This window comes from Salmo salar, chromosome 19 (genome assembly GCF_965601325.2).
Source record: "Salmo salar chromosome 19, fSalSal1, whole genome shotgun sequence".
NCBI classification, from domain to species: Eukaryota; Metazoa; Chordata; class Actinopteri; order Salmoniformes; family Salmonidae; genus Salmo; species Salmo salar.
In genome coordinates, this window is record NC_138309.1 from 60,664,166 (window position 1) to 60,691,467 (window position 27,302).

General features: G+C 45.8%; 1 protein-coding gene across 1 annotated transcript in view; it reads right to left on the reverse strand.

Annotated features, from left to right (window-relative positions):
- Nucleotides 1–19,695, reverse strand: part of LOC106579218 (rhomboid-related protein 1) — a 60,481-nt gene extending 40,786 nt beyond the window's left edge. The window contains exons 1-2 of the mRNA XM_014158912.3: nucleotides 19,234–19,695; nucleotides 6,359–6,517 (exon numbers count right to left, since the gene is read on the reverse strand). Of these exons, the coding sequence (XP_014014387.1) occupies nucleotides 6,359–6,517; nucleotides 19,234–19,272 (198 nt within the window). The 5' untranslated portion in view covers nucleotides 19,273–19,695. The remainder of the gene's footprint in view (nucleotides 1–6,358; nucleotides 6,518–19,233) is intronic.
- Between the last annotated feature and the right edge of the window lie 7,607 nt (nucleotides 19,696–27,302).

Here is a 27,302-nt window from a genome sequence, read left to right on the forward strand (position 1 = left end):
GGACAGTGGAAAAAGCAAACCGATCTGCGTTTACCTATACAATGGAGAAAGGCTTCAATCCAAGATGACACACAGGCAATATTGCAAGCCACATTCCTATTGTATCCATCTGTACTGCAGCAGTTGTCATAGTCCCCCCCCCCCCCCCCCCCCCCCCCCCCCCCCCCCCCCCAGACAGGCAGCTAAAGCAAACCAACCGTAATTCATTAGCTGCTGTTGTGTGCAGGCTCATTAAATCCGGACATTGTGGGGAGCATAATAATAATGAAAGAAATTGGGGGCAATATCAATACAGCCCTAATTAAAGAAAGAAAAATAAGGAGACTAAGAAATATATAAACAAACAAATCACATACAAATGGATCTTAGCTGTCTGAGGATATTAAAGTAAATAATTAAATAATAACAGAAATATAGTTAGTCTGTAGAGCGGTGGTGGATGGTGGTGGGGAAGTTTAGCGGAGCGGGATGCCGTGAGACACGTATTAAGTAATTACGATGCCGGGGTTGAACAATGAGCGAGTGTGGGCCTGTGGCATGGCGATAACCAGCGTGAGCACGAGAGGAGCTGCCGGCCCTCCCGTGGATGCACCACAGCATATTTTAGCACGGAGATCGAGCCCAGGAAATGTAATTATACTGTACGTGCGCTAGGAGGGAGAGGAAAGCAGAAGAGAGGGGGTGGGTGGGAGACATTAGGAAATAAGGAAAGGGAAATTAGGGAGGGAAAATGGGATACCGGTGTGGATCGACTCGCTCCGGGAAAGGACGGCTGCCGTTGGACTGCGGAAGTGAATTGTTTCCACCCGTCTTCAATAATGTCTTTATTAGAAGACTTAAGATAAAAGGAAGGTGTTTGTGTGTGGTTGGGGGATGTATACACAAACATATTTTTTTTCTTCTCTGTGGGATTTATTTTCTAAACGATGCCTGTGTTTCCAGTGTTTTATCTGTTCGTTCTCCCAAAACACCTGCTGCCTCTCCTCTTAGTGGCACGTTTCATCTCGCTCTCTTGACATTTGTGCTCCCGAATGTTCCCGGGAGACATTTCCCGATAGACACTTCTCATTCTGCCCCGCCTTCTCCACCCGACATGAGGAACCGCCGCTTCTAACATGAGCATTAAGCGGCCTTTGAAGTTCGGGACGTGAGAGAGGGAGGCAGACAATAAAGCGCGTTAGCGCGGGAGCTGACGACTTGACTGGTGAGCCCTGAGAAACTCAGTAGGAGCACTCTAGCAGGGTGTGCTAGCATCACATCCCATCACTACTCATGAGAACCTCAGACTCTGGCATCAACATGGTACGCTGCTAAAACTCCCCTTACAAGAAGGAGATGCCAGGGAAAATAATTGATATTAAAGGCTAAGTCTGAGGATGGAGCTATAGATACAATTCCCTTCCAGGGAGACCGGATTGGACCTAATTGACATCGGTGTGTGTGTGTACCTGTGTGTGTGTGTGTGTATTTAAAACAGCAGGGTGGTTACAGTACATGTTGGTACTCAGCTCCAGCCTCTGTCCTTCATGACTTAATTAGTACTGGTGTTTGGTCAATACTGTACTGCTCAATAGTTTGAATTAATAATGAAACATAAAGATGCTATTTGATCCATAGTCGTCTCTTTATAGAGGTACATGTGTATATTGAGTTCGGTATGGAGTCATTCTAAATTATTCAGGCTATCCATTCCAGAACATTTCCAAAGTTGGGCCTGATGCTCACCAAACAATGTGAGCTGAAATTATTTCATGAATCGCTGATTGGGAGAGTCCTCCAGGTGCACAGTCAGAGAGTCCTACTGCTAAAAGCTAGCTAGCTTGATGAATAATCAAATCAAATGTATTAATGATATCACTTTTTTCACCTTTATTTAACTAGGCAAGTCAGTTAAGAACAAATTATTATTTACAATGACGGCCTAGGAACAGTGGGTTAACTGCCTTGTTCAGGGGCAGAACGACAGATTTTTACCTTGTCAGCTCAGGGATTCGATCTTGCAACCTTTGCGGTTACTAGTCCAACACCTAACCACTAGGCTACTAGGCTATGCCGCATAGTGCTATACAGAAACCCAGCCTAAAACCACAAACAGCAAGCAATGCAGAGCTCATTCAATTAATGTAACTAAATGATTTACTACATACTGTGCAGAACCAGGTTGGAATCCTAATGTCCTAATGAAGGTTAAATAAAAAAGTCCTGAATCACCATGGAGTAAATGACTCACCATCACTTAGTTCTGTTAAACAGGATCAGCACACCATTTACTTCTCATTTACTGGTCATTAATAATGCATTATTAAGCTATTAAATACACACACACACACACACACACACACACACACACACACACTCACTCACTCACTCACTCACTCACTCACTCACTCACTCACTCACTCACTCACTCACTCACTCACTCACTCACTCACTCACTCACTCACTCACTCACTCACTCACTCACTCACTCACTCTCACACTCACTCACTCACTCTCACACACACACACACACACACACACACACACACACAGTAATCACTGTGTTCGCCCACCTTTTCCACTGACCCAGATTCTCAGAGCCATTCTACCAAAATCCTTTTAAAATGAGAGCCCACCTTTATCTCCCAAGCAGCCCATAGCCATAACCCTCCTTCATGGTTTAATCATCAGGACCTAAACTGGAAAAACCTTCACTCCACGACACTTAAGCAAAGTGCACCACTTTAGAGCCAGCAACCCACCTAAAAGAGACATGGTGCTTGCCTGAGTTTGTAGTGTGTATTGCGAGAGTGTGTTTGTGTGTGTATGTTGCGAGGGTGTGTGTGTGTGTGTGTGTTGCGAGGGTGTGTGTGTGTGGAGCTGATGTACAGTATGTATGTACGATGAACAGCCATTGTGTGTGTGTGTGTGTGTGTGTGTGTGTGTGTGTGTGTGTGTGTGTGTGTGTGTGTGTGTGTGTGTGTGTGTGTGTGTGTGTGTGTGTGTGTGTGTGTGTCAGGGATGATAAGGTGCATCTGTATCCTCTTTGTCTTTCCCTCCAGTGAGACCCTGCACGTCAACTCAGAAGACAGATGCACCCTGGGCACTAAATACTGTCAGAACGACTCCGTTGAAGTCTCTAAACACTAGAACGACCACACTGGAGCCACTAAATATCCCAAATGGCCTTGCTGGGGACTCTAAACACTCCCAAAGAGAGCTTCAGTCAGGTCACAAGTGACAAACGGTGCTCTGGGCTTAGGGTGTCAACCTCGTCCCCTCTTCAAGTGAAGCAGAAACACAGAATCCCTGCAGCAATATTAGTGTTAAACAGAAAACCGGAAATATTGTCACTTCACTATGTACTGTAGTTGACTGAAGCATGCTTGGTAAAGTTCGCCTAACGTTTTATATATTTGTCTGCCATGACTAAAACACAACGCACACTGGCAGATGGTGGCAGTGGTGGGATCCGTATTGGTGTATCTCCGATTAAGGAGGAACAATGACTAGGGAAAGGAATATTTCCTGAACACAGTCACCTGACAATGAGGTGTGTGTTTGTAAGTGTGTGTGTGTGTGTGTGTGTGTGTGTGTGTGTGTGTGTGTGTGTGTGTGTGTGTGTGTGTGTGTGTGTGTGTGTGTGTGTGTGTGTGTGTGTGTGTGTATATGTGTGTGTGTGTGTGTGTGTGTGTGTGTGTGTTTGTAAGTGTGTGTGGGCCTCTCGGAGTACAGGTCTGCGATCCTCCTGAGAGGCTTTAGTGGAGCGCTAGTTATTCATCCCTCAGGCTGGTCCGATGGAGCTCTCTGGCTCCGATCAGCCGGCATGAAAAACATGAAGTCAAACACATTTACACACTCACGCAGCCACACGCTACTGGGCCAAGAGCTCGCTTCCGACACATTTACACCCAATCACGTACAGACAGTATGTGTGGATCAACAACTCACACCGAGCCCGAAGACCAATATCGCAAAGGAAAGTTTAACATCCCTGTTCAGCAGACCAACAGGATGAAAGTCCCAAGCCTCGGGGCCAAACGGCTAGACATAACGCTAATGTACAGTATGTAGAGTGCACAGTGTACAGATGTGTGAAAACACACACAGCACACATGCACAAGCACACACTGTCACACACACACTGTCACACACACACTGTCACACACACAGTGTCACACACACACACACACACACACACACACACACACACACACACACACACACACACACACACACACACACACACACACACACACACACACACACACACACACACACACACTGCTCCAGCTCCACAGGCAGGGGTGTTTTATCTTCTTTGCCAGGTCTTAATTCAGGCCATACGGCAGACTGTAGACACTGGAGATAATACAATGGCAGCTGTGCGCTTTCCAACTCAAAATACCATTCATCCATCACATACTGTCAATGGTGTCCCTCTTATAAATCTCCCTGAAGGAGAGGGAGGGAGAGAGGCAGGCAGACAGAGGAAAAGTGAAGGAGATGGAAAGAAAGAAAGAAAGAAAGATAGATAGATAGATAGATAGATAGATAGATAGATAGATAGATAGATAGATAGAGATAGATATGATAGATAGATAGATAGATAGATAGATAGATAGATAGATAGAGAGAAAGAAAGAGGGGACAAAAGGAGGAAGAGAGAAGGAAAAATAAAACGTGATAGAAAGAGAAGAAGAAGACAACCAGAGGGAGGCTGGGGGGTGTCAGCTTGGTTATGACCTGGTTAAAAATGTCACGCTACATTTGCATGTTCTCCCCGACAAACTAAACCAGAGCGCCACCAATACAGACCTGCTCCTATAAGATACACATCACACAGAGAAGAGAGCAGATTCCCGTCAGCATTTGAATATCATCCAAATTAGTCAGCAAATTTGTACGCTGAGCATGTGTATGATGAATGAGTCTGTGTGTGTATGTATTAGCCTCCCTGATCATGTGTTAGTGAGCAAGTGCACGTCCTCTGTGAGTGTGTGTCTGTGCCCATTCAGTGAAAAATGTATGCAAACTGTGTGTGTGCACACGTTTGTCAGACAAATCTTTACCAATCAGACATGGATGTCGATATCTCTGTGAGGCTGAGCAATCTCAAATTACCTTAGATTACTGCCTGCTACTACCAATGCCTGGCTGATCGAACCCAATTTGCATTTGGCTGACGGTGAATATTAAACTGTCTCGCTGATGCTGCCTAAACCTGGGGAGGGTTTTAACATACGATCTGGAGCTGCACGGGTGACGGAGAAGAAAATAAATTCTGAGCGGTTGAGACGGGGGGTTAAAGGAAAGGGGGGGTGATATTGGGGAGAGAGGGGGGTACGTTATGAATAAAGGGATACTATTAAAGGAGGATCAGATTTGCAGAAGGGAGTAGTCGGAGGGAAGAGTATCACATCTGGGATGGAGGGAGTAACAGAAGGAAGAGGCATGAAGATCCAAAAAGGGAGGGGTGGACGATAGGAGAAGGGCAAACTAAAGGAAGGGGTTGGAATGTCAGCGAGAGCACCTGCATCTGCATTGCTGCTCACACACTAGAAGCGAGACCTGAGCATTTGGAAGGGGAACTAAATGGAACAGCTTTCATTACAAACCATGAGCAGAACAGAGCGAAGGAATGAACCAGCTTAGGGAAGTGAAAACATGTCAGGAATTGCATCGTGTTGAATTAATCACGCTGCTTAAACCCATATGCTGCGAGAAGAAGAAACATGCTCTGGTCTACGGCTACACTCAGGGCTAAGAATCACCTCAGCCCCTTTAAAAGGCTTTGCATTAATTCGATATATAGGAACAAAGGTCTAAACACAGACAGGTTAAGTGGAGAGGAATGAATAAGAATGTCTCTGACCTCCTAGCAGCATCAGAACTCAGAACACTGCTCAGTAGAAGACACTGAGGCAGGATTTTCCCCTTTGCTCCACCAACAGCTAATACAGTATAATGTATCACGGTGTGTGTGTGTGTGTGTGTGTGTGTGTGTGTGTGTGTGTGTGTGTGTGTGTGTGTGTGTGTGTGTGTGTGTGTGTGTGTGTGTGTGTGTTTGTGTGTATTTATAATTACATTTAATTAAAAAGATCAAACCTCTTTCTGAAGAACTAAAAACTGCAATGGGCAGGTGCATTTTGACATCATGAACCTGTCTTTTCTCGAATCATTCTGTAGCAAGTGTGTGCACGTACTATACGTGTGTGTGTGTGTGTGTGTGTGTGTGTGTGTGTGTGTTGTTTGTGTGTGTGTGTGTGTGTGTCGTGTGTGTGTGTGTGTGTGTGTGTGTGTGTGTGTGTGTGTGTGTGTGTGTGTGTGTGTGTGTGTGTGTGTGTGTGTGTGTGTGTGTCCGTTCCCAGTCACTCACCAGCTCGATGAGCTCCTGGTAGCACACCTGTCCATCCTCGTTGCTCTGCACCAGGGCAAACAGCATGTCCAGTTTGGAGGGGTCCAGCTGCAGCTCATGGTGCTCCACCAGACTGGTGAAGTTCTCCACTGCGATGAAACCGGTGTTGTCTGGGTCCAGCTGGCAAAACACAACAACACATGAATATCAGTGCAGGCTGATCAGAATGCTGCTGTTGATGATTCTAGTAGTAGTGCTTATTAGCAAGGATCGGCTCAATTCCATTTCAATTCAGGGAATTCAAGATTTGAAAAGTGACATTCCTTTCCTACGTTGAGTAAATTGAAAGGGAATTAATCCTGTTCATTTCGAATAATTCTCTTTCTCTACCTCCCATTCTTGATCATCAGAACACATCTTTTCTGCAGTGCTTTTTAAAAGCATCCTGCGCTCAATAGGCAACAGTTATGTAGAGAGGTACTGTAGTTATCAACTAGTCCGTAGACAACAGTCGACAGCAGACACACAATAGAACAGACAGACCAGGACAATGGAGAGCAACGGAGCCAAGAGAGAAGAGTCTGTCAATGAGAGCAGCATTAATTAAGCCATACTATCAGTGGGAACGTCAATGGAAGAATTAGACCTGCTGAAAAACAGAACACTAGCTAGCTGTATTTATTCTAATTAAATGGGCAGGCGAGAAGAAAAGAGCAGGCTGATAACATCAGTCATTTGGCAGGACTGATAACCAAAATGGGCCAACATGTCAAAATGGTACACCGTGACCTGAACCCACTGTACGACTGAAATCCCACCGCTGTCACCATATGTCGTTGTACAGAATGAAATCAGTAGAGAGCATTAGATTCTCTGGAGTCTTACTACCGCTGAAGCTCGCATGCCTCGGTCTACCCGTGATTAATTTAAGTGGGGGAGTGTCATAAAAATCGCCAGAGTTTAACCGTCCGAAATAGTGCCGGTTAAAAATGGCCCATAAAGTATAGCGTGTATGTGCGTGTGGTGTACAGTGTGTATGAGCCCTCGTCCGACTGTGTTTTTATGTTTGTACTGTATCTATCCGTCATCAACTGCCTATTTTCCTTCCTTTTTTAAATATTCAATTTAATTTGATTCAATGGCTCATTAATATCCAGTGCTAGTTTCTCTTTAGGGTGTCTAGCTGTGCCTGTGAATGAGTTTACCTAAGGCCAAACCCATCCAGCACAAACAGACCACATGGGACGACCGCTCAGTGCCTAGCCCTTTACTATGTTTCCAGTAATGCTAACGTAGACTCATTAGTCATCTGAGAGTAAACCAACAGCTCCTTGTCGCTCCAGGGCGGAACAGTGGTCTTTCAGCTGTTGCATCACTCTGGAGTCACCCACAGTGTGTATCATGTTGGTCTGTGTAAAGATAGGAGGGACTCTCAATGTTCCCCATTGTGGTTTGGGCCATTTCGTTCTGAATATAGATGGCCCTGTGACTCAGTGGGCAGAGGTAATTTCCCTGACTGCCTCAGGATCAGGAGTGGAGACTGGTTGTACAATCACTGAGCCTGGCAGTACCAGTCTATACTGCAGCTGCCACAAGGTCAACAGCTTTACAGCTCAATTTAGCAAGGAAGATCAATCAGAAAATCCCTGGGAGTGCCTGATACAGTGTGTGTGTGTGTGTGTGTGTGTGTGTGTGTGTGTGTGTGTGTGTGTGTGTGTGTGTGTGTGTGTGTGTGTGTGTGTGTGTGTGTGTGTGTGTGTGTGTGTGTGTGTGTGTTTTGTTGTGTTACAGCCTGAAAATAAAATGGCTTAAATCAAGATTTTTTGGGGTCACTGGCCTACAAACAAAACCCCATGATGTCAAAATGGAATTATGTTTTTCGAAATGTTTACAAATGAATAAAAAATGAAAAGCTGAAAGGTTTTGAGTCAATAAGTATTTAACCTCTTTGTTCAGGAGTAAAAATGTGCTTAACAATCCACATATTAAGTTGCATGGACTCACTTTGTGTGCAATAATAGTGTTTAACATGATTTTTGAATGACTACCCCATCTCTGTACCCCAACCCACACAGTTATCTGTAAGGTTCCTCAATCGAGCTGTGAATTTCAAACACAGATTCAACCACAAAGACCAGGAAGGTTTTCCATTGTCTTGCAAAGAAGGGTACCTATTGCACCTAAAGCAGACAATGAATATCTCTTTGAGCATGGTGAAGTTAATTACACTTTGGATGGTGTATCAATACACCCAGTCACCCAGTCTTTTCTAACTCAGTTGCCGGTGAGGAAGGAAACTGCTCAGGGATTTCACCATGAGGCCAATGGTGACTTTAAAACAGTTGAAGAGTTGAATTTCTGTGATAGGAGAACAACAACATTGTAGTTACTCCACAATACTAACCTTATTGATAGAGTGAAAAGAAGGAAGCCTGTACAGAATACAAATATTCCAAAACCTACATCCTGTTTGCAACAATGCACTAAAGTAAAACTGCAAAAAATGTGGGCAAAGCAATTCATTTTTGTCCTGAATACAAAATGTTATGTTTGGGGCAAATCCAATAAATTAGCAAGTACCACTCTCCATATTTTCAAGCGTAGTGGTGGCTGCATCATGTTATGATATGCTTGTAAACGTTAAGGACTGGGGAGTTTTTTAGGATAAAAAGGAAATGGAAGTAAGCACAGGCAAAATCCTAGAGGAAAATCTGGTTCAGTCTGCTCTCCACCAGACACTGAGAGATTAATTCAATTTTCAGCAGGACAACAAGCTAAAACACAAGGCCAAATCTACACTGGAGTTTCTTACCAAGTTATAGTTTTTACTTAAATCTACTTGAAAATCATCTATGGCAATACCTGAAAATGGTTGTCTAGCAATGATCAACAACCATTTTTTTTATTTATTTTATTTTTTATTTCACCTTTATTTAACCAGGTAGGCAAGTTGAGAACAAGTTCTCATTTACAATTGCGACCTGGCCAAGATAAAGCAAAGCAGTTCGACAACATACAAAAACACAGAGTTACACATGGAGTAAAACAACATACAATCAATGATACAGTAGAAAAAAAATAAGACTATATACAATGTGAGCAAATGATGTGAGATAAGGGAGGTAAAGGCAAAAAAGGCCATGGTGGCAAAGTAAATAAAGTATAGCAAGTAAAACACTGGAATGGTAGATTTGTTATTTGAAGAAAGTTCAAAGTTAAAATATATATAATATGGTGCAAAGGAGCAAAATAAATAAAATAAATAAATACAGTAGGGGAAGAGGTAGTAGTTTGGGCTAAATTATAGATGGGCTATGTACAGGTGCAGTGATCTGGGAGCTGCTCTGATAGTTGGTGCTTAAAGCTAGTGAGGGAGATAAGTGTTTCCAGTTTCAGAGATGTTTGTAGTTCGTTCCCGTCATTGGCAGCAGAGAAATTGTAAGGAGAGACAACCAAAGGAGGAGTTGGCTTTAGGGGTGACCAGAGAGATATACCTGCTGGAGCGCGTGCTACAGGTGGGTGCTGCAATGGTGACCAGTGAGCGGAGATAAGGGGGGACTTTACCTAGCAGGGTCTTGTAGATGACCTGGAGCCAATGTGTTTGGCGACGATTATGAAGCGAAGGCCAGCCAACGAGAGCGTACAGGTCGCAGTGGTGGGTAGTATATGGGGTTTTGGTGACAAAACGGATGGCACTGTGATAGACTGCATCCAGCTTGTTGAGTAGGGTATTGGAGGCTATTTTGTAAATGACATCGCCGAAGTCGAGGATTGGTAGGATGGTCAGTTTTACGAGGGTATGTTTGGCAGCATGAGTGAAGGATGCTTTGTTGCGAAATAGGAAGCCAATTCTAGATTTAACTTTGGATTGGAGATGATTGATGTGAGTCTGGAAGGAGAGTTTACAGTCTAACCAGACACCTAGGTATTTGTAGTTGTCCACAAATTCTAAGTCAGAACCGTCCAGAGAAGTGATGCTGGACAGGCGGGCAGGTGCAGGCAGCGATCGGTTGAAGAGCATGCATTTAGTTTTACTTGTATTTAGGAGCAGTTGGAGACCACGGAAGGAGAGTTGTATGGCATTGAAGCTCGTCTGGAGGGTTGTTAACACAGTGTCCAAAGAAGGGCCAGAAGTATACAGAATGGTGTCGTCTGCGTAGAGGTGGATCAGAGATTCACCAGCAGCAAGAGCGACATCATTGATGTATACAGAGAAAAGAGTTGGCCCAAGAATTGAACCCTGTGGTACCCCCATAGAGACTGCCAGAGGTCCGGACAGCAGGCCCTCCGATTTGACACACTGAACTCTATCAGAGAAGTAGTTGGTGAACCAGGCGACGCAATCGTTTGAGAAAACAAGGCTACTGAGTTTGACAGAGCTTGAAGAATTTTTAAATGAATAATGGGCAAATGTTGCATAATCCAGGTGTGGAAAGTTCTTAGAGACTCACAACTGTAATTGCTGCCAAAGGTGCATACAAAATATTGACTCAGAGGTGTGAATACTTATGTAAATGAGGTATTTCTGTATTTAATTTTCAATAAATTTGCTAAAATTTCTAAAAACACGTTTTAACTTTGTCATTATGGCTATTGCGTGTACATGGGTGAGAAAAAAAGTTTGGAATTCAGGCTGTAACACAGCAAAATGTGGAATAAATCAAGGGGTATGAATACTTTCTGAAGGCCTATCACTCTCTCTTTGTGGAGTTATTTTCCTCCTCCACTGTACTGATTTCAGCAGCGTTTACAGCTGTTTAATTGAACAAAACCAACTCTTTAATTCAAATGAATCGACTGCTCACCCTCCCCAGGTCTCTTGTTATTTATTTATTAACCCAGGGGCAGGGTACTAGCAGACATGTACTAGTGTGTAAGCTCTGATGATGGTTCAAGTCAGATGGTAGCATGTTAGCTCTGTTGATACTAGCAATCAAATGTTAGCACCCTACCCTTTCTGAATGCTAATAGCAGCAACTACTGTAAATGCCTGTGTTTTCATTATCACACTTTGTTGTAAAAGCTATTTTTAATCCCAACAGGCAGGCACACGTACAAATGTACACACACGTGGACACGGACACAAGCATTTCACTGTAAGGTCTACACCTGTTTTATTCGGTGCATGTGACAAATAACATTTAATTTGCAACACGCGGATATGGACACACACACACAAACTGGTAATCAGTCAACTCGTGACATAACACACACTGGGTAATCTCTGCTGAACGCCGGGGCCCCTCGCTGGCTGGGCCTGACTGCCTGGAGCTTGTATGAGGCTTCCTGAAATGCAGCTAAAGCGAATGCATGTATGAAAATGAACCAAGAAAGAAAGAAGGCTCAGATCTATATTTACTTAATCCCCTTACTGTGTGTTTCACGGAGGTTTGTTGAATCACAGTCGATTCTGCCCCCGGTGCCAAGGAGAGAGAGCGAAGCGGTGCAGATACAACCAGCGTTTTACACAGGCTGATTGTAGGACACTAGGATGATAGGAGGGGGAGAATGGGAGGGCAGGACCATAATCATGGTTTGAGTTTTAGTGAGGTTCGGAAGGGGGGGGACAAGCAAAGAAAACAGCAAATACTAGCAAAAATTACCCCAGCCATTATTACCTTGGCTGCTGTAGGTTCATTCACCTCAATCAATCTACAAACACATAGCCTATTAGCTATACAATTGTAATGTTATACCCCTGAAAGGAGGGAAATATGAGAAGTGATTGACACTGACATGTATAGCATCAGCGACTGTTCAGTCAGTTATAATGATGAATTGCATGAAATCATCAACTCTTCACATGGATATCTCTTTTCTCAAACTACAGAGCCTTCACGTTTGTATTCCTAGGCATTACTAATCAAGCTCCGCACAAACAGACATCAATGGAGCACACAGATGATCGTATTATCACATTCACATGAATTTCTAGAATATTACTTACTATTCTGTATTAATATCAGTGATATAGAGGTTAAAAAAAAGTGGGTATTGGGTAAACTAAACTCCAGTGGGCAATCGAGATAAGACGAACAACCACTGATATAAACAAAAACATTTTTAGAACTTTGTTTGCATCTTAATGTAGGGAAGATAGGCTATGTGGAATGTTCATATTGAAACATACTGTATCTTTTCCCTAACTTGTTTGATTAGATTAGTACCCAAGTATGGGAACCACTGTACTAAGCTCTCTCTCTGCTTGCTTCCTCTCTCCCTCTGTCTCCTCTGCTTCCTTCTGCATGCATTGCAGCCTACCTCAGCTTCACCACTGAGCATCACATCACTTTCTGTCTCAGTAGTCTATTCTCTGTAAAGCAAAGTTATTATGAGAACTTAGTAGCCTGCTAAGGTACGCTCCGTTTAACGTTAGCTTCTTGACTCATCCTTCTAGCTGTCTACGTAAGACTAGCCAGAGCCCTTCAACCAGGAGGCTCCTCAAAAGAGGATGGGGATTACCATCCTACTCAGTGAATTTCAAAAAAATAAAAGTAGTGAAACATTAAAGGGGAATTTCACCCTGGGAGAATCTGGGCTTGTTTTCATCATGTCCGAGGCATTTCTAGGTCAGTGAGATGTGTTTCATACATAATTGCCCAGGAGGAAGGTCTGGGCTTTGCACGCTGACTGATACACCCTATGACTGCTTCTGGTGTCCTTGATATGGTTGTCCTTGTCCTTGATATGGTTGTCCTTGTTCGATAGAGCCATTGGAAGTCTTTCAATGATGTTCCTATCAACGGATTCATTGCTAAATATACAAGCTGACACCTTTTCTCCAGTCTCTGAAAGACTACAACCCATGTGGGGTGGTGCTTCGTGCTCTTGCCCTGTCTCTCCCCTAAGGCAGGCTTTTTTGAAATGGAGACGGACACCAATAACACAATCCTTTGGGCATAACTGAAAAAACTGACCAGACCGCAATGGCTTCAAGTGATTCCTCTCACCAACACGAATTCGACAATGGAGCATTTTTTTTGCTACATGGTGACATTCAACTATACATGTTTCAACCGGAATATAGCGAAGAGGATTTGAAACAAAGAGTTAGATTTAGCTAAAAGCTCAGCTACAGCCGATGGCAGCACCAAGAGGGCAGATTACAAATATGGTGGCTTGCTAAGTAAGTTATTTTTCCTGCAAGCCCCCTAGCTATCTAGCTAACTTTAGTTTAACTACTGAAACTCATATTGTGTATTGCTGGCTAACATGTGTTACAGGTAGCTAGCTAGCAAGTCTAGCTTGCTAAGTTAGCTAAACAACTACAGGTAGTCATATCTATGACTAAAAGTAGATTAGTTGTTACAATCGGAGATCTATTGTATCTCGATTGTAAAACCTCTTCTCTTTTTAGTAGTAGATATGGCTAGCTACTAAACAGCAAGCTACAACGTTACAACCAGCCACCTAAAGCTAGGTTTACCAGCAAACGTTAGCACGGCTGGAGTTGGCTAGCTAGTTAGCCTGGCACCTGCTAACTTGTTACTATGCGCCAGGCCTTGCGTTTGTAACTTTTTAGCAAACATGTAACATTAACTGTAAATAGTTGTATTTGCCAGCTATGTAACATGTAACATAATTGATGAGGGTTGACATTGGTCATGATTTCAAAATCACAGACGTCAATAACAATTATTAAGTTTAGTAGCTAACAGTGAGTAGAAACAACAATACAACAATTTAACTGTTGTAAATCTCTAAAACTGATAAGTTGGTTTTACAATATAAAAAAAGATTTGCCTAATCATGCCTGATAGACATGGCTGTAGCTAGATGTCTACCTAACTACCTAGGTACATTTGTACAGTCTGGTCACTGTGCAAAGGTTGAGAGTTATGCCATATTTCTATAGACCCTTTTCTAGTACACATCACACTGACATCACGCACAGATGCGTGCAACTCTTGACGGCAGTGAGAAAGCCATCGCCATCTGCGCCCATTCAACATAGCCTAAACAAAATAACTTTTTGGGGTTCTCATACGCTTACAATTATGTTTTGATAGTTTTTTAAAGTATAATGCAGTTGATTTGCGATGATGACAAAAACATTATATTAAGTAGGACATTCATACGAGCCTTGCAATCCAAAAGTAGTGCGAAATGCACTTATAAGCAACATGTAAATAGTTTTTTTTTGCTGCCGTTCTATAAGAACTCCCCTTTGTTCTGCCACCAAGTTACGCACGTCGTTCTCTTGCGGCAATGTTTGCAAACACAGAAAGGGGTCTATTAGGCTAGATATCTAAATGTAATCTATGTGCCTGTACACATGTATGCATGTTCAACTAGTCTACCCTAATGTTGTTATGCTGGCACAGTTTCTCTGTCGTTCAAACTCTGCAAAGGAGTATAATTTATTATACTTTTTTGTTTTACAGACAATACCGTGTGGTGCCTTGGCTTTTTCCTGGTGTGGATTCATGTGGAGAAACATAATTCCTCTGCCTGCGTGTGTCATTGTAGCAGAACTGTATCCCTCTCGATGGATTGGACATATGCGGGATTTCAAGCAGAAGATGACTCAAGAGGAGCTGAATGGCAGTTTGATCTGACAACACTTCTCCCGCAGTGTTCCCTGAACTTACTGTATGTTTCTTTCGAATGGCAATTTCATCATGAATACCTCTCCCATCATTTGCTGATCACCAGCTCTCTTAACTACAGATTGTTTCACCAGATAATGTGATTTAACCAAAGATCTTTTCTATCATTTACTGGGAGTTAACATTAGCTAGGTGGCTAATGCTAACGTTAGCTAGGTGGTAATGTAAGCTACGCTAGGGGTTAGGGTTAAGGTTAAGGTTAGGAGTTACATTACAGGGCTAAGGTTAGGGTTACCTAACAAGCTAAGGAGTTGCAAAGTAGTAAGTAGTTGAAAAGTTGCTAATTAGCTAAAATGCTAAAGTTGTCCGTGATAAAATTCAAAGGCGCAAATCTCTTTTCATTATTCCCTTAAGTAACCTTCTGTCTTATATAAGCCTACCAAACGTAACATATCGCACTGATTTGAATATCCCTTATTTTTGTTTACTATGTTACGTCTAGTCTATGAGACCAGCCTGGTTTAACAAGTACCAGGAGCAACCATCTTCTGAGAAGGTGAAGAGGTGGTGAAGGATTGGTCTTTGTTGGTAGTTAGAACAATTAACAATTAATACATTTAATTTGGAAAACGGAGTCGCGTGAATGACGCTTGTAAGCGGAGCCTTTTTGCTTAGTCAGGGTAGTGGGGTTCATGACTGTCTGACAGAGGAAGAAAGGAAAAGAGATGGGGGAAACAGAGAGAGGGAGGAGGGGTGAAAGAGGAGAAGAGGGAGGGGATGGTGCTGAAAGGCAGCTGTTATTGAAGCGATCCAACAGCGGGAGGATGACGCGTTGACAAACCACATTGTTGCCATGGTTACAAGTTTTTGCATTTCCCTTTTACGAGTGCTGGGGCATGAAGAAGAGACGGAAGGAGATAAAGAGGGAAGAGAGGGGATGAAGAAAGGTTAGAGGGGGAGGTGGAGCACTGGAGTAGGAAAAGATGGATATAGATGGATGGAGAGATAATGAGGGGAATGGATAAAAGGATGAGCTGAGGAAAAAGGGATGATGAAAGAAGGGAGGGCTAAGGGCCCAAGTGGGGGTGACACCAGTACCTAGGAATGGAGAGGGTGAAAGGGTTAACGAAAAGAAAGAGGACGAGATAGGGTGAAGAAAAATATGGTGGGAGCAAGTAGAAGAAGATGGATGAAGATAGGGGGAGGAAATAGTGCGGATGAGAAGGAGGCTGCAGGGGAATGACCGCTCTGTTAACCCCCAGGACCTCTATTACCGTCAGCAGAGCAACCAGCCACTGAGGCTGACCCCAGTGCAGACCTCACTTAACTGAGCAACCAGCACTACAGTGGGGAAGGGGAGAAGACCCTGACCTGGGAACAGACCGAAGCCATAAATAAAACAAGAAAGTTCTAGGTACTTTCAGTAATTATTTCTGCAGTACCTATCTATGAAGTACTGTAGTAACATGAGTGTACTAATTTAGCATTGTAGTAGTAGAAGTGCAGTAATATACACTGAGTGTATAAAGCATTAAGTACACCTTCCTAATATTGCCCTCAGAACAGCCTTAATTCGTAGGGGCGTGGACTCTACAATGCTTCCCGCAGTTGTGTCAAGTTGGCTGGATGTCCTTTGGGTGGTGGACCATTCTTGATACACACGGGAAACTGTTGAGTATGAAAAACCCAGTAGAGTTGCAGTTCTTGACACACTTAAATTGGTGTGCCTGGCACCTACTACCATACCCCGTTCAAAGGCACTTAAATCTTTTACCTTGCCCATTCACCCTCTGAATGGCACACATACACAATCCATGTCTCTATTGTCTCAAGGCTCTTAACCTGTCACCTCCCCTTCATCTACACTGATTGGAGTGGACTTAACAGGTGACACCAATAAGGGATCATAGCTTTCACCTGGATTCACCTGGTCAGTCTATGTCATGAAAAGAGCAGATGTCCTTAATGTTTTGTACACTCAGTATAGTACTGTAGTAGTATTAGAGTGGTGTAGTAGTGTAGTAGTATACATGAAGCATCTGAGTATTGCAGTATTATGAGAGTAGTACAAGTGTTGCAGTAGTACTTGCGTGGCAGTGTATTAGCATAGCGCTAGTGTCTGAGCTAACCGGGTATCCACAGCTGTTCTCTGACTGGGCCACTCTGTAATTATCATACGGCTGCAGCATTCTAGGCTACTGTGGCACTGACTGACTGCAAGATGGTGGCAGCCAGGCCACCACAACAGCTCTCTCTCTCTCGAACCGATTACTACATTTTCTTCCATTTACACATCCAGCACTGTCACACAAAAAAAAACGTCAAGAGACATTCCTCAAATGCCGTGCATGAAAAGCACCACACTGACGGTATCAGACCTCTAGGAAAAGAAAGGGAACATAAGAACCTTATCCATGCTGTGGTTGGCATATATACGTGAAAACGGTATAACCCTGTCCTTTATGGAGCAGGGGAAAATAACTCTGTAAGGAGGGGAATCGCAGAGGAGATATTTATCAACTAATGATCACATGGCTCCGTGATGGTGGAGCTCTAGCTCCCAGTTTCCTTATTAAGTGTCATTGCTATATAAATATATGTGTGTGTGTGTGGGGGGGGGGGGGGGGGGGGGTTGAACAGAAACAGCCTGAGCTCAGCACAGCTACCTCCTGCAGACAAAGACTAATAAAGTCACTCATGTAGCGTTCTCTCGCTCTCTCTCTCTCTGCAGAGTCTGATGTAGCAGCCCAATACGAAAGAGGTGCCTGCAACTAGCCCTCTAACATAAAGAGTGTTTCTCCACTGAAACCTCACACATTAAAGCTACAAGTAAATGATCTCGCTGTCACCTGTGTACCTTCGAGGATTTGCTCACAAACGATCCACTATGCCTGCTGCTTCTTGGGAACTTTGAAAACCACCACCATGACCACAGCACATCCTTTAACCACATTGACATTCACCCAATATTCCTTGGTGGCTTTCTCCTTGTCATACATAAACACACACACACACACACACACACACACACACACACACACACACACACACACACACACATATTGAAAAAAGGTCAGGTAAAACACACACACACACACACACACACACACACACACACACACACACACACACACACACACACACACACACACACACACACACACACCTCTAAGTCTGTTGATCAATGTGTTACAAATAGGCCCCTCGTGACCCTTAGACCCTGCAGCAGATAATCAATGCCTCCCTCTCAGCAGTATGATTGCCCATTCTATCTATCAATCAGGCAAATCCCCCACTGGTGCCTCAGAACAGTGGGATGGTCCAGTCAGCTAATAAAATGAATGAGGGATGAGGGGGGGTTAGGGTTAGGGGGGGTTAGGGTTAGGGAGGGCGGACTGATAAGATGAACACTAGCACGCCACACACACACACACACACACACACACACACACACACACACACACACACACACACACACACACACACACACACACACACACACACACACACACACACACACACACACACACACACACACACACACACACACACACAAGCAATAAAGTAGGCGTTGATTTAGCTAACAAAACACTTTAAATACTAGAACTGAAAAATGTGAAGAATGTTCAAAGATGAATAAATACCTCCTTAGAGAGCTGAAAAGGTGCTTGAGGCTGTGGCTGTCTGTGGCTGTCTGTGGCTGTCTGTGGCTGTCTGTGGCTGTCTGTGGCTGTCTGTGGCCGTCTGTGGCCGTCTGTGGCCGTCTGTGTGCTGGACCTTGATATTGCAGAGCACAGCATCGCCTCTGGGTTCTTTTTTGGCCAAGAGTAACATCTCTGAGTGTCTTTGAGATACTCAAGGACTAGGAAAAAGACTAGACGTCTAGACAGACCTATGGCACACAATAACACAGGTACAACCAGAACTAGTGCCCAGATGAGTGGCCCACTGTTCACAGTATAATCATCAGGTCAGGACCAACCATCCCCAGGTAAGTTACCTCATGACCACCGCTACCTACAATCAATGAATTCATAACACTGCTGCACAGGTAAACCAGGAGAACACGCCACTGCCACCTCAGCAAACTGTGATCCATGATCTGACCTCACCTTCAAAGGGCTACTCTTCCATGACCCTACATTGCCTGAGTATTCCTCAGTAGCATCAGTCTACTACACCTTCCACCCCAGTGTGCCGACATGCCCCTTTTCCCACTCCCCTCTCCCCTAGCAGCAGTTCTCACCCCTGCCTCTTGCCTTACATCTTTAGATAGACAGACAGCGGCTGGCTGCTGGCAGGAGACGGTAACCATAGAAACCCCCAATCGCTGCTTTGCTTGCTTACCTGCTCTTGTATGAGCTGAAACAGAGAGCTTCTATCCATATACTGGCCAGGGAGTTGAGAGGAGCCGCCGAGGACAAGGGCATAGGGAGGAGCGAGCGGGCTGCTGCTGGTGGTGGTGGTGGGGAGAGGGATGTTTGGATGAAGTAGGAGCGGGTGCCTAAACCGTAGTGTTAGCCCCCTCCACTCCACGACGTGGCTACGTCCCCTGCTCAAAGGATGGAGAAGCCCAGCTTGCCTGATTCCTGGTGGCCCCTGGCTCTCCTGCTAGCAGTGTGGCTAACTAGCAGAGTAATCAGCAGTCTGTAGTGGTGGCAGGGTACTCTGTTGTGCCAGTGCAGTGTGGAAGGAGGCAGCCCAGCATAACAATCAAACAGCAGATCCAGAAGCTCTCATTCACTCACTCTCCTCCTCCCTACAGCACTGACTGCTCCCTCTCGCTCTCTCTTTCCTCTCTCTTCACTCACTCACACTGCACTGCCTGCATACCAATGAGATAGAGGAGGGAGGTGGCTCCTCTCGGCCAATGAGAACCGGAGAAGGAGGGGCCACTGGCTGTAGCTCCTCTCCTCACTGCAAGGAGGGCGTCTTGGAGAGGGGGAGAGGATAAGCTCCACTGCGGCCTCAGATACGGATGCACGTAGGCACATCTGTAACACAGACAGACAGACAGACAGACAGACAGACAGACAGACAGACAGACAGACAGACAGACAGACAGACAGACAGACAGACAGACAGACAGACAGACAGACAGACAGACAGACAGACAGACAGACAGACAGACAGACAGACAGACAATAATTAAACACTTAAGCTACTTATGAACAGAAGGACTATATGCATACATCTACATGCAGGCCTATCACATATTGTAACAGACAAATGTGAATAAACATTACACTCAAACACACTAGGATGCACATTGTAATTAGAATGGCGCCGGTGGGAATGGCGGCCGTTTACAGGCTCCTGACCAATAATGCTATTTTGTGTCTTTTTTGCATTGATCTTAAAGTTTTTTTGTACATAACGTTTCCACCATCGTTTCCTGTGACCGAAAAGAGTTTCTGGACATCGGAACAACAACCACTAACCTCGATTTGGACGAGGACTTCTACTTCAATGTGTCGGATGCAAAAGACAGGACACTAATTGCCGACACTTGTAGAAGGCGAAGACGGTGCTATAGTGGCCGGCGTGCGGGCACCATGGTGAGATGAATGAATCATCTCTACCCTCTGTTCTATTGGCGAATGTGCAATCGCTGGAAAATCAACTGGACAAGCTCCGTTCGAGACTATCCTATCAATGGGACATTAAGAACTGTAATATACTATGCTTCTCGTATTCGTAGCTGAACAAGGACATGGATAGTGTAAATCTAGCTTGTTTTTCTATGCATCGGCAGGACAGAGTGGTAGAGAGGCAGAGTCCGGTAAGATCAGGGGTGGCGGTGTGCGTCTCTTTATTAACAATATTAAGGAAGTCTCGAGGTTCTGCTCGCCTGAGTTAGAATACCTCATGATAAGTTGTAGACCATATTATTTACCAAGAGAGTCTTCATCTGTATTTTCCGTAGCTGTCTATTTACCACCACAAACCGATGCTGGCACTAAGACTGCACTCAACGAGTGGAATGGATCAAGAAAATGCTAATCCAGAGGCAGCACTCCTAGTGGCTAGTGATTTTAATGCAGGAAAACTGAAATCCGTTTTACCTCATTTCTATCAGCATGTCACCTGTGCAACTAGAGCAGGGGTATTCAACTCTTACCCTATGAGTTCCGGAGCCTGCTGGTTTTCTGTACAACCTGATAATTAATTCTACACACTGGTGTCCCAGGTCTAAATCAGTCCCTGATTAGAGGGAAACACATTGTGTCGAACTAGATTCAAGGTTCAGATGAGTTTGAGGGAACTAGAGAGATAAAAACTCTAGATCACCTTTACTCCACACACAGAGACGCATACAAAGCTCTCCCCCGCCTTCCATTTGGCAAATTGGACCTTAAGTCTATCCTCCTGAATCCTGCTTTCAAGCAAAATCTCAAACAGGAAGTACCAGTGACGTGCTCAATACGGAAGTGGTCTGATGAAGCAGATGCTAAGCTACAGGACTGTTTCTCTAGCACAGACTGGAATTCATCCTATGGCATTGAGGAGTCTACCACATCTTCACCGGCTTCATTAATAAGTGCATTGACGATGTTGTCCCCACAGTGACCGTACGTACCCCAACCAGAAACCATGGGTTACAGGCAACATCTGCACTGAGCTAAAGGCTAGAGCTGCCACTTTCAAGGAGCAGGACACAAATCCAGATGCTTATAAGAAATCCTGCTACGCCCTCCGACAAACCATCAAACAGGCAAAGCTTCAATACAGGACTAAGATTGAATCTTACTACACCGGCTCTGACACTCGTCAGATGCGGCAGGGCTTGCAAACTATCACTGATTACAAAGGGAAACCCAGCCGAGAGCTGCGCAGTAACACAAGCCTACCAGAAGAGCTAAATTCCTTCTATACTCACTTCGAGGCAAGCATCAGCTGTTCTGAAAGACTGTATGATCACGCTCTCCGGAGACCTTTAAACAGGTTAACATTCACAAGGCCGCAGGGCCTGACGGATTACCAGGACGCTGACAAGTGTCTTCACTGTCATTTTCAACCTCTCTCTGACCCAGTCTGTAATATCTGTTTCAAGCAAACCAGCATACTCCCTGTGCTTAAGAACGCCAAGTTAATCTGTCTAAATGACTACCGCCCCGTAGCACTCAAATCGGTAGCCATGAAATGCTATGAAAGGCTGAACATGGCTCACATCAACACCATCATCCCAGAAACTCTTGACCCACTCCAATTCGCATACCGCCCCAACAGATCCACAGATGACACAAACTCTATTGCACTCCACACTGCCTTTTCCCACCTGGACAAAAGGAACACCTACTTGAGAATGCTGTTCATTAAGGCACCATAGTTGACCCTAACCCCCCCCCCCCCCCCCCCCCCCCCCCCCCGGGGTGCGTGCTCAGTCCCTTCCTGTACAGCTTGTTCACCCACGACTGCGTGGCTGTGCACAATTTCAACACCATAATTTAGTTTGCCGATGACACTACAGTGGTAGGCTTGATCACCGATGACGATGAGACAGCCTATAGGGAGGAGGTCAGAGATCTAACAGTGTGGTGCCAGCACAACAACCTCTCCCTCAACGTCAGCAAGACAAAGGAGATGTAGTAGAGCGGGTCTAGAGATTCAATTTCATCTGTGTCCACATCACTAAGGACCTATCATGGTCCAAACACACCAACACAGTCATGAAGAGGGCACGACAACACATCTTCCCCTCCAGGAGGCTGAAAAGATTTGGCACGGGCCCTCAGATCCTGAAAAAGTTCTACAGTTGCACCATGGAGAGCATCTTAACTAGCTGCATCACTGCTTGGTATGGCATCTGCTCGGCATCCGACCGCAAGGTGCTACAGAGGGTAGTGTGTACGTCACAGTACATCACTTCGGCCTAAACTCCCTGCCATCCAGGACCTCTACAGTGCTTTTGGAAAGTATTCAGACCCCTTGACTTTTTCCACATTTTGTTAGATTACAGCTTTATTAAAAAATGTATAAAATTATTTTTTTCCCCTCATCAATCTGCACACAATACCCCATAATGACAACACAAAACAGTTATTGTTATTTTTTTTAAATGTTTAGGAAAAAAAATGCAAATTTATTAAAAATAGAAAACTGAAACATCACATTTACATAAGTATTCAGACCCTTTACTCAGTACTTTGTTGAAGTACCTTTGGCAGTGATTACAGCCTTGAGTCTTCTTGGGTATGATGCTACAAGCTTGGCATACGTATATTTGGGGAGATTTTTCCATTCCTCTCTACAGATTCTCTCAAGCTCTGTCAGGTTGGATGGGGAGTGTTGCTGCACAGCTATTTTCAGGTCTCTCCAGAGTCTCCCAGTCCCTGTGTCACGTCCTGACCTGAGAGAGACGGTTTATGTCTCTATGTTGTTAGGTCAGGGTGTGGGGTGGGCATTCTATGGTTTATATTTCTATGTTTTGGCCAGGTATGGTTTCCAATCAGAGGCAGCTGCCTATCATTGTCTCTGATTGGGAACCATACTTAGGCAGCCCTTTTCCCTCCTTGAGTTGTGGGATCTTATTTTTGTGCTGCTGTGTAAAGCCTGCAAGACGTGATGGTCGTGTTCCATTGTTTATTATTTTGTTTAAGTGTTCAGAGTTAAAATAAATATCAAGATGAACACATACCACGCTGCACTTTGGTCTACTCCTTTGCACAACTGTTACAAAAGATCCCACCACCAAAGGACCAAGCAGCGTGGGCCTGATGACTGGACCTGGGAGGAAATCCTGGATGGGGCAGGACCCTGGACAAGGCCTGGGGAGTATCGCCGTCCGCAAGAGAAGATAGAGGCAGCAAAAGCGGAACGGCGATACTGGGAGGAACAGGCAAGGAAACAACGGAAGCCCGAGAGGCAGCGCCCCCCCAAAAAATTGGGGGGGGGGGGGCACACGGGGATATTCGCAAAGTCGGGGTTGAGACCTGAGCCAACTCCCCGTGCTTACCGTGGGGAGCGAGTGACCGAGCAAGCACCGTGTTATGCGGTGATGTGCACTGTGTCGCCAATGCGCACTCACAGCCCGGTGCGCTCGGTGCAAGCTCCTCACCGTTGCCGTGCTAGAGTTGGCCGTCAGCCAGGAAGAAGTGTGCCGGCTCAGCGTTCCTGGTCTCCAGTGCGTTTCTTCGGCCCAGGTTATCATGCGCCAGCTCTATGCACGGTACCTCCCGTTCACCAGCACAGCCCAGTTCGTCCTGTGCCAGCGCTCCGCCCTTGCTGGGCTAAAATAACCATCCAGCCAGCACGGGGTGTGCCAGCCCTAAACTCCAGACCTCCAGTGCGCCTCCAGTGATGATCCATGGCACGAAGCCTGTAGGGATGATCCATGGCCCAGAGCCTGTAGAGATGATGCATGGCATGAAGCCTCCAGTGATAAGCCATGGCCCGGAGCCTCCAGTGATGATCCATGGCACAAAGCCTCCAGTGATGATCCATGGCGCGGAACCTGTAGTGATGATCCATGGCACGGAGGCTGCAGCGACGGTCCCCAGTCCGGAACCTATAGCAACGCTCTCCAGTCCGGAGCCTCCAGCGACGCTGCCCAGTCCGGAACCTATAGCAACGCTCTCCAGTCCGGAGCCTCCAGCGACGCTCCCCAGTCCGGAGCCTCCAGCGACGCTCCCCAGTCCGGAGCCTCCAGCGACGCTCCCCAGTCCGGAGCCTCCAGCGGCGGTCCACATTCCCGAGTCTTCAGCGGCGGTCCGCAGCCCCGAGTCTTCAGCGGCGGTCTGCAGCCCAGAGTCTTCAGCGGCGGTCTGCAGCCCAGAGTCTTCAGCGGCGGTCGGCAGTTCAGAGCCTCCGGCGATGGTCCACGGTCTGGTTCCTCTGGCGACACAGAAGCGGGGGGATCAGCGGGCGCTGTGGGGGCTACACCCCGAACCAGAGCCGCTGCCAAGTATAGATGCCCACCCGGGCCCTCCCCTATAGGTTCAGGTTGGCAGCCGGGAGTCCGCACCTTTGGGGGGGGGGGGGATACTGTCACGCCCTGACCTGAGAGAGACGGTTTATGTCTCCATGTTGTTAGGTCAGGGTGTGGGATGGGCATTCTATGGTTTATATTTCTATGTTTTCGCCAGGTATGGTTTCCAATCAGAGGTAGCTGCCTATCGTTGTCTCTGATTGGGAACCATACTTAGGCAGCCCTTTTCCCTCCTTGAGTTGTGGGATCTTATTTTTGTACTGCTGTGTAAAGCCTGCAAGACGTGACGGTCGTGTTCCATTGTTTATTGTTTTGTTTAAGTGTTCAGAGTTAAAATAAATATCAAGATGAACACATACCACGCTGCACCTTGGTCTACTCCTTTTGACGATCATTACACCCTGCCTCTGAAAAACATCCCCACAGAATGATGCTGCCACCACTATGCCTCACCGTAGGGATGATGCCAGCTTTTCCTCCAGATGTAACACTTGGCACTCAAGCTAAATAGTTCAATTTTGGCTTCATCAGACCAGAGAATCTTGTTTCTCATGGTCTGAGAGTCTTTAGGTGCCTTTTGGCAAACTCCAAGCGGGCTGTCATGTGGACTGGCTTCTGTCTGGCCACTCTACAATAAAGGCCTGATTGGTGGAGTGATGCAGAGATGGTTGTCCTTCTGGAAGGTTCTACCATCTCCACAGAAGAACTCTAGAGCTCTGACCAAGACCCTTCGACCCCGATTGCTCAGTTTGGCCTGGCGGCCAGCTCTAGGAAGAGTCTTGGTGGTTCCAAACTTCTTCCATTTAAGAATGATGAAGGCCACTGTGTTCTTGGGGACGTTCAATGTTGCAGACATTTTTTGGTACCCTTCCCCAGATCTGTGCCTCGACACAATCCTGTCTCGAAGCTCTATGGACAATTCCTTTGACCTCATGGCTTGGTTTTTGCTCTGACATGCACTGTCAACTAGAGATCGACCGATTAATCGGAATGTCCGATTAATTAGGGCCGATTTCAAGTTTTCATAACAATCGGAAATCGACCTTTATTTAACTAGGCAAGTCAGTTAAGAACACATTCTTATTTTCAATGACGGCCTAGGAACGGTGGGTTAACTGCCTTGTTCAGAGGCAGAACGACAGATATTTACCTTGTCAGCTCGGGGATTCAATCTTGCAACCTTTCGGTTAACTAGTCCAACACTCTAACCACCTGCTTTACATTGCACTCCACGAGGAGCCTGCCTGTTACGCGAATGCAGTAAGAAGCCAAGGTAAGTTGCTAGCTAGCATTAAACTTATCTTATAAAAAACAATCAATCAATCATAATCACTAGTTAACAACACATGGTTGATGATATTACTAGTTTATCTAGCCAGTCCTTCGTTGCATATAATCGCTTAGGTACACGTTGCTCCAACCATAAACATCAATGCCTTTCTTAAAATCAATACACAAGTATATATTTTTAAACCTGCATATTTAGTTAATATTGCCTCTTAACATGAATTTCTTTTAACTAGTCCACGAGGTACTGCAGGCCCCTCACCTTCTTGCAGGGGACCAGCTACCACCGGCCTGAGGAGAGACACATGAAACGAGGGGTTAATACGATAATAGGAAGGGAGTTGTAATCTGTAACACACCTCGTTTATCCTCCTCAGAACGTTGAAGGGCCCCACACACTGCGGCCCCAGCTTCCGGCAGGGCAAGCGGAGGGGCAGGTTTCGGGTCGAGAGCCAGACCCTGTCCCCCGGTACGAATACGGGGGCCTCACTGCGGTGGCGGTCAGTTCTCCTCTTCTGCAGTCCACCTGCTTGCTTGAGGGATTCCTGGACAGCCCTTCAGGTCTCTTTGGAGCCCTGCACCCAATCCTCCACCGCAGGAGCCTTGGTCTGACTCTGATGCCCCGGTGCCAGGACCGGCTGGTAGCCTAACACGCACTGAAATGGCGACATGTTAGTGGAGGAGTGGCGGAGTGAGTTTTGTGCCAGCTCTGCCCATGGGACGTACCTGGACCACTCCCCTGGCCGGTCCTGGCAATACGACCGCAGAAACCTACCCACCTCATGGTTCACTCTCTCCACCTGCCCATTGCTCTCGGGGTGATAACCGGAGGTCAAGCTGACCGAGACCCCCAGACGCTCCAGAACTACCCACCACAAACGGACCAAGCAGCGTGGTAAGAAGGACTCTTGGACATGGGAGGATATCCTGGACGGAAAGGGATCCTACACATGGGAGGAGATCCTGGCTGGAAGGGATCTCCTCCCATGGGAACAGGTGGAGGCAGCCAGGAGAGCGGAGGCAGCAGGAGAGTGGAGCGAACGCTATGCTGGCACATGGCTGGCAAGGAAGCCCGAGAGGCAGCCCCCCCCAAAAAAAAAAATTGGGGGGCACACGGGGAGTTTGGCTGGGCCAGGGGTGAGCCCTGAGCCAACTCCCCGTGCTTACTGTGGGGAGCTGGTGACGTGGAGAGCACCGTGCT